We start from the raw sequence: 9,352 nt of genomic DNA on the forward strand, positions 1-9,352 counted from the left end.
ACAAAGACCCCGCGGACCGACGGTTTTTGAGGATAAACCGTCGCCGACTACGATTCATGTACCTATACATCGTACATGTATGGGGATGGTCGGATCGCGCCTTCAGAGTTATTATCACAAGATAAGTCAGATTTTACAGAAAAACGAGCGTGTGACGGGACGATATTTAAGGAATAGCGCATTATTACGGGCGTATAATAATATCATTATACGCCGGGTGTAACTAGCTTAAATTACACGTCTCGTCGGGTCACGTATATTACATTATGTATAGGTACGTACCTGTAGCGGTTACTGTAACATATACACGTACTCATAATAATATTATACATACATATTATGTTTTACCTATATGTGCCTATCGACGTGGCGTTGTCAAGATATAATAAATACATAAAAAACCTTTCGTATTGAACGTATTTCATGTGTGCAATATCTGAAAACGAATAAAAGTTTATTCGTTGTATATCATAATATATACGTTTGCGAATTGCCGTGTGATGTACGTCACATACATATATATATATATGTTAGCGTTAATGTATGAAATTCCGTAATTCTATAGAATAACTAGTTATTTTATAGAATTACGGGTACTTTCAGTTAATGTATTGAATGAATCCATAAATATATACTTCAACTAGTTATTCTACATACCAACTAGATATTTTATAAACTAACAATAATGGTTTAGTTAATGTATTGAAAACTATTATTGAATAAAAGTTTTATTATTATATAAAATATTAATATTAATTTTTTTTTTAAATTTACAATTTATTTATTAGTACAGGAACTTTTTGGGTGGCATTTAGAATTACAAAGTAAATTATTTTTTAAACATATGCACCGTTTTGTGGTGCACTTTTGTTGGCATGTACATTTAAAAAACCCTTGTCCATTACCAAGTGATTGGGATTCGGATGCTTTTCGAAGGCAAATATCTACATCTGGAACGTCACTAAGCGTAATAAACTTTTCTGTGCATAAACTAAATTGTGACCTCGCGTAATGTTGTTTTAGTATACCGTATTTAGTTCCTAAAACAAAATTATTTGAATTATTAATAAAAAAATTAAAAAAAAATTACCTAAGCGATAAAATCCGTCGGTTGTTTTTTCTAATACAATTGCAATTATAGATTGTGGATCACATTTTGACCTGTCAACATCTGGAATTTTGATTCGTACGTTACATCCTTGAAGAGCAGGTGGATGAGACATATCTGATTGTAGTTTCATTCTTTTAGCTTGACGTTCTAAGCATTTTTTTGCTTCTTCTCTTTTATTGGAAATATTTTCTTTATTTATGCAAAGTTGACACAATTCTTCCTCGGTATTCCCTTCATTTTCCATAAATATATGTTTGCATATTTTACAGTTATTTTTCTCTAAATCTTTGTTAATTTTATTATTTAAACTTTTGTCTGTATTCAAAACTTTCAAAATATTGTCTGGAGTATTTGAAGAAATTCCTACTTTTGGGGAACATCCGAACATAGCTTCATAAGGACTTCGTCCTATCCCCCTATGAAAAGCTTTATTTTTCATAAATTGAATAAACCTTAGCCCTTCATTCCATTTTGTTGTGTTGTTGTCCTTCATCCAGGTAATTATCATATTCTCTATATCTTGATTTGCCCTCTCCACTGATCCTTGGGACTGACTGTGGCGAGGTTTGCCATGAATAATAGATAATTCAGGCCACATTTCTTTTAATGAATCTATTGTTTGGTTTCTGAATTCACGACCGTTGTCACTTTGTAGTACACTTGGAGCACCGAACACCGTAAAAATATCTATGAGACAATATGCTACTTCTTCAGCTCTTTTCGATTTTAATGGTTTTATAATACAAAATTTAGTCAAATGATCTTGATACACCAACACAAATTTATATTCACCATCAGCTTGACTTTGATAATCAATAAGATCTAATTGACATCTACTATTTAATTCAGAAAAAATCATAGGATTTGTCACGATACCTTTTTTTTCACTTTTTTGTTTTTTTACACATGATTCACATAAATTTAAAAAAATTTTGACGTTTGATTGAGTAATATTTTTATATTTTTTTTTGAGTTCATACATCATTCTGTCTCTACCACCATGTCCAATAGATAGGTGAATGTTAAGTAAAATATCATATAATTCTTCGTCGTGGACGTAAAATATAATATCAGAATTTTCTTTCATTGGACGTATAAGTTTTTCATTACCTTGCACTTCTATCACATCATACCGTTGTACTAACCAATAATCACGTGGCGATTCTTTTTTTCCTGTTTTAATACGTTTCACTTCACTTATTAAGGAATCATATTTTTCTTTCAGCAAAAACGTGCTGTTATTACGTTCTGTTGTTGTATTTTTTATAATTGTATCAAATTTGGTTTTCATTTTAAAGCACACTTATTAGTTATTACACTATACAACACTAAAAATGATTAAACTAACTAGTAAGTAAACTCGCAGTACACTGTCACACGAATAAGTCTAGTCTATTCCAAATGGTGTGGTTCAATACTATCTTATCTTATTATTTTTATTAATAACAACAACGGTAACAAATTTTGTATGTTATCTAATCCAGTCCCGGTCATATCTACCTAATGATATAAATTTCATACATTAACGAAAACCCAATCGGTATTTTATATATTAACTAGTAAAACCGTGTAATTTATATATTAACGAACATATTTAGGAATTTTATAGAATAACTAGTTATTTAATAAAATAACGTATTACATACATTACCGCTAACATATATATATAATTGGTAATTGCGGGTATTGTTCTGCGCACGCGCATATTTATTATTGTATATAAGTATTACGCAAATTATACATTGTACGTAGGCCTCGGGTCTGTACTTGGGGACACTCGAGTAGTCAATCTTGCTGGCGATTGAAAAGATTTCAGTTCTCGAGGGCGGTAGAGTGTTGCCAATGAACACAATTTTTCATCACTACATCTGCAATTTGTGTCGCATTGTATTACCCTACTCTCACATTTAATACCGTAATCTGTAGTCGTGTTTTCTGTACTATATAATAACAATACAGTTTATTGCGACTTTCAATAATGATAATAATGTAGAAATCGGTAAAAAAAAAAAATTCTAAAACACAAAAATAAATCGATCGAGAAGTGGTTGGCACCTGTACGCGACATATTGTAGGTATCAAATCATTTGTTTAAGTTAGCGAAGTGTTAATTCTGTTGTTGCTCCTGCCGTAAAATTGTATAAATTACGTGCATGGCGTGCCCCTGCACCAAAAAACGACTTTTGGCGTAGGTATACATATATTACAATAATATAATATAATACATATATATCGTGTTCGGAAATCGTTATCTCAAAGCATAATGTAATAATTATTATTCGATTGTCGAGATATCTCCCGCAGCGCAATGCTGTCGCTATCGATTTAATGTTATATACGCTTGTTATTATATTACGATTTTTCAACGTAAAAAAAAAAAAAATAATAAAAATATATACCTATATAATATTTTCGACGCAGAGACGTGTCCGAAATCTGTGTGTGTGTGCGAGCGCGCGCGCGAGAGTGGAAAATCGTCGACATTCCTGTCGTTGGTGGACCGGCTGGTGTCCGTTATGTATATACATCTATACGTCTATACGCATGTGACAACCATTATGCTTTATGTTGTGTTGTAATAATAATTATACGTGTTATAAACACCCGACCGGGATACCTACGTAAAAAGAGTTTAGAAAAAAAAACAAATCATATTATAATATGTCGTCGGTTCGCCGCCGTCGGGTGTTGCGCGAGCGTTGTGTATATACGTATGTATATAAGCACATAATCGGTGGGAAAACTTGTTCGCCTCTCTTTCCGGCCAACGATATTTACATAAATGGCTTGTTGATATTTTTACCTGTACGCTTTTTCCCCTTCGCCCAGCTTGTGCGCGTACACAAAAGCGTGTATACACTATACACAGCGAGTGTGTGTACACCCCGTGGGCGTCCGGATTATCATATTATAGCTAACGTTTCCTTTGGGTAGGACGACGTGGACAAAAAAAAAAAAAAATAAAATAAATAAATAAATAAAAAAAATACGCGGTGGGCCGATTATCATTATTATTATTGGCCCGGGTTCGACCCGTGTCTCGTCCGACCTGAGTAAACCCACTCTTTCGGAAATCACGACGACAGCGCACAGCGCGCGCGGGTATATATAATATTATGTGCCTATAAACTCCTTCCTTTCCCTTTCTTCGGCGCGTATAGCAGCAAAAAAAAAAAATAATAATAACATAATTTAATAATAATCCTAAACGAGCGCGAGTTCGACCTCCAAAATAATAATAATAGTAATAACGCGTAATATTGAAAAAAAAAAATCGACCGATAAATCCTAATAACATCGCCAATAGTCCCGTAAGTGAATAGTTTTACAGGCGGTTAGTATGCATATAACATTACGTAATATCTTAGTTGAGATACTTCTATAATATCTATATAGCGCGTTCTTTTTTTTTTACACACCTATGTACATAAACATGTTCGATGACGGTTAAAACGCGATTTTAATTTTTTTTTCACGCTCGGTTCTTCTTATCGTTTTGTTTATTTTTTTTTTACTCTATTAAGCGCGTATGTGTGTGTGTGTACACCAAGAATGGCCGCCTTGTAGTTCGTTACATCCCATTAGTGTATTGTTTTGGCCGACGTGCGATGCACACGCATTACTGCTGCTGCGGCACATGGGACAACGGACAAACAGGGGAAATGGAAAAAAAAATTTTGATTTGATCTAAAATTATGTTGTATGAAAAAAAAGTCTTTCTCACGAAAACCGTATTTCTCCGATCTGCCTTCTAATCGGAAAACACTCGCTAATTAGGTGCGACCACGATATACATACGAAGTACCTACCTATATGCTATACGTCCGTAGTATAATATGTTATAATATCATATAGGTATATAGTTGTACGATTTTATTTCGTGCGCTGAGAAAAAATTTCAATGCTTTGCCGAGTCGTTTTTTTCGCGAAAGACAACACATGTTTTATCGATTGGCACTGCGGTTGCATATAACGTGTAACTATTTATAGAATCGAAATACATTTTTCAGCGACCTTCGACGGAGTATTAATAATATATACGTATGTGAACATAGGTGCAACTGAAGTCATCATAAAGTCCAACATAATATGTGCGTGCGCACATATAGGTTAAAAGTGATCGGTTAAATATCACGTCGTTATAGTTGATTATAAGACGAAGTGTATGTCATACTGTATTATCTATGGCGTATACCTATAGGGTACAAGAGCCCGTATCGCATAGATCGTATAATAACAGACTTTCATCCCAGTTGGGAGAGGAGATGACCACCGTAAAAGGATACGCCGAGTCCGTATTATTATATTTTATATCGTATATCGTAGCACTTGGCACTAAAATTATTATTACCATGTATGGTCGTTTATTAGTCGGTATAAAATTTAATTAAACGTGATAAATCGCTGTGACACAGACGGTGGAGCAGCAGCAGCCACCCGCACGGTACGTTCTCGCAACTGTCGCAGTGCATTATTTTGAATAAAAAGTAATTAACGACGTATCGTGTTAAACGCTGCGCAATTTATAAACTAAAAAGAGTACCTATAATAAGTATATACACTGAATAGTAATGTATATAGTCCATATAAACATACGAATATTGCCAAAACGAATAATTGTTGACAGCGTGTAAGTACATGTCACGTCATATGTATATTATATGTGTGCGAACTCTACTCGGACGAGGAATTTTATTCAATGAGTCTGATTTCGACCCTATATTATGATATATACGTCGTGCTATAGACGCATACGTGCAGAGAAGACTGGAAGAACGAATAAAAAAATGACTACCGATTTGTACTTCACGTTCCCATAACATTATATCGATACAATATGATATTTTCAGCATTTCCTAGTGCATTCCTCGCAAAATAATTATTTATAAGCGCATTTTTTCGTCCAGTTCACTTTACAGTGACGTGTACGGTTTGAATGAAATCACACTGCCCCGCGCGGTATGTATGCAACCGCGGTTAATAATAACATGTGGGAACGTAACAGGAGACGGGTTTTTTTCTTCGCCCGAGCATATATTATAATGTCATAGTTTTCTGTCGCATAATAATATGCAAAACTCGCACAGATATTGCGCTGCCGTTGTTGTTATTTCAAGCTTCGTTAGGCGGCGCGAGGAACGACCCGCGACAGTGACAGACAGACGGAGAGAGAGTGAATGAGCGAGCAAGAGAGACAAACGATATTAAATTGCACGTATCGACGCCGTAGGAGTGCTGTGAGCTGCTGGTGTATAATATAATGTACAATATTGTGATGTACACGAAAACGTATTAAACCGTTTGACCTTTTTTTTTCTCTCGGCGTACATAAAAAAAAATTGCGATTAATACACCAGAAACGAGGAGCAGCAGCTATATAATACACACACGCCCACCACACGTATAGTGTATATACACACCTTTAATTTCAGGCTATCGAACGATTTTTTTCGACCAACATTCGACAGCTCAATTAATACACACACACACACACAATACATTTATAATGGAATTCTCCCACGACATTTTGATCAGTCGTTATTTTTCTATATGTTCGCGATAATCGCAAACTTTTCACGCGGTTTCGAAATTTCAGCTGACGATGGTTTTATAGATCTATGTTACGATGTAGCAACAGAAATACATATCCGTTAATACAGGCAGTATTCAATAATATCAGGCGAACAAATCGTGTTCGTTGTTCGGCCGGACAAAAAGAAAGTTATAATCCGTTAAGTATTTAATAAGCGATAGTGTTTTCGAAGCAAATACATGCGGCAACGCACAAAACATTATTTAAAAGATGATTATTAAACTATTACTTGTACGACACGTCAACATACATAACTATACGCGATTATATAGTATATATATATATATATATATACGAAGCATTGTTGTAAACTTATATGTAGGTATACCTATACACAGCTAATATCGATTAAATATTATACGTTTTTACGACGTTTTAATGACGAAAACTGCAGCATGTGTATATATTATAATATATATACTTACACGAGTTCCGCCTAATGCATAAAAATAACGTCGTTTCCGACATTACATACGCATAAATAGGCACTATTATAACTATTATACGTATATAATAATATCCTTGTTCGATCCAGATTAATGATTATAATAATTATTAATATAACTGTTTAGATACTATATACGCTTAAATTTTTTTTCCAACTTATTAAAACCGAGTGCCTATATAATTTATCTAGTGTAATACAAACAGTGTACAAGTGTACATTATTATAATAACTTTGGTAGAAAGCTATATACAAATGCTATACATAAATGTATACGTGTATGAGTAGAACTCACGGATATTCAAGATGGTTATGACCCGAGGGTCCGCACTCCCCTCCCCGAAAGTTTTACAAAAACGTTTTTTACCTTCATACGCGGCGATTAGGCGTACTTTTAATTTGTAATCAATATTCGTTAAACCGTCCACTGTGAATTTATTTCCGTGCACGTGTCTTGCTCTGGTGGTGTTTCGTTCGCAGCAATCCCTCGGTAGGTACGTTCAATATTGATTTGTCTATATTATTGTCATAATATACTTTAATCGTCCCGCACGCGTGCCGCATCTCGAACGCTTCGCGTTTTCATCACAAATCCATCGGTGTTTGCGTCAAACTCCACGTCACGTATATACTATTATATATACACGGAGCGACTGCTGTTGCCGCAATTCGCAACAATTTCTAATTTTTCGCTACGGCGGCGACATTAGGATTTCGTGCGCGTTTGTGTTTTTGCGCAATACTATATACATTATATTCTACCTATGTTTTTACCGCTGATCGAGGGCCGTTACCGCCGATCAATATGCATCTGCAGATATTTATATTGAACGAGGATAAAAATAATTATTGTTGAATTATATCTTAACGTTATCTATACTGCCGCCGCATTTCCGATGTTGTGATTTCGTATGAGTACATGGGTTTTTTTTTTTTGCGATCCGTTTTTTCGGGCATATCGCGGTGGGCGTGCGTTTTATTGGCCGGAAATCCGAAAATTACACGACGCAATTCAGTCGTGTAGCGCGCATTTAGGAAACGCCTTATAAAGTAATAGCTATTGTAATACACATTATATTCCGCGACCTGTATATAGCAGACAAGCATATCTAGCCATTCGATCGGCGGTACTCCTCCACCCCCTCCCCCGCAAAACATCGCGCACTATGTATAATATATAGGTATGTATATATATATATATTTAAATAAACGCTCGACCAACTCGCCGACGTTTTTCATTTCGTATATTATAATATCGCTATCACGCTGACCACGCCAAAACGGAGGAAAAAAAACACTGCAATTATTTAACGCCATACCGCGATTTAAAAATTATTTTATTTTTTTTTTTGCCAACCCGAAAAGGCGAAAACCATACTTACATATACTTGAGCATAATACAATGCGCAGTATCGGGGTTAGTGTTTCGTTTTCGTTTGTACGAAATTTGCGAACAACTACGAAATCTGCAGCCATTTCACCGATCATCGCGCATTTAATGTCACAAACATATGGTGTTATGACGTAAACAAGAATTTTTTTTTACAATAAATATTTGCAAATCCATTAGCCAGCCGCGAGTAGAGGAGTGTATCACAAACACGGACGATGTATCCATATAGGTCCATACACACGTACGGGTATCAACTATTTATAATATCTACTATGCTTATTATATTGGCTATTCCTACGTGTATGATAATTTTTTATTTTAAATTGAATAATGTTTTAAGCACGTTTAATTTTTTTCCCGTGTAGTTGAAACTGCACCCATAATTATAAATATAATATATTATAATATATAGTGACGATGAATCGTATTCGCGCATTGAGTTTAATGATCTATATTATAATATAATTTATTCAAAACTATATATATATAATATTATAATAATATAAACTATAAGTAAGAATATCTGGGTCACGATCCAATATATATTATACATTGTATATAGATCGTCGTAAAATGTCCAAATCGAAATGTATAAAAACATAAATTTTACTGTCTTTTTCCTATTTCCCCGCCTATACTATGCTATATGTTATAATAATAATAATAATAATAATAACAATAACATTATCGTCCATCGCTGTATCACTATATTGCGTATCACTTTACGTCCTGTGCTGCAGCTTCCTCGGAGAAGATTATATCGTCAAATGCGTTCCGGCCTGGTCTGGCGCATTCTCGCGTCGCCTGAGA

General features: G+C 34.6%; 1 protein-coding gene across 1 annotated transcript; it reads right to left on the bottom strand.

The window, feature by feature from the left end:
- Nucleotides 1-777: 777 nt before the first annotated feature.
- Nucleotides 778-2,414, bottom strand: LOC112591401 (KRAB-A domain-containing protein 2-like). The gene is made up of 2 exons (XM_025335208.1): nucleotides 1,091-2,414; nucleotides 778-1,040 (listed from the first exon to the last, which is right to left on the bottom strand). Exons 1-2 carry the CDS (start codon nucleotides 2,400-2,402, stop codon nucleotides 778-780), a joined length of 1,575 nt encoding a protein of 524 aa, XP_025190993.1. The 5' UTR covers nucleotides 2,403-2,414.
- Between the last annotated feature and the right edge of the window lie 6,938 nt (nucleotides 2,415-9,352).

This window comes from Melanaphis sacchari, unplaced genomic scaffold (assembly GCF_002803265.2).
Source record: "Melanaphis sacchari strain LSU unplaced genomic scaffold, SCAv2.0 Contig133_pilon_pilon, whole genome shotgun sequence".
Lineage (NCBI taxonomy): Eukaryota > Metazoa > Arthropoda > Insecta > Hemiptera > Aphididae > Melanaphis > Melanaphis sacchari.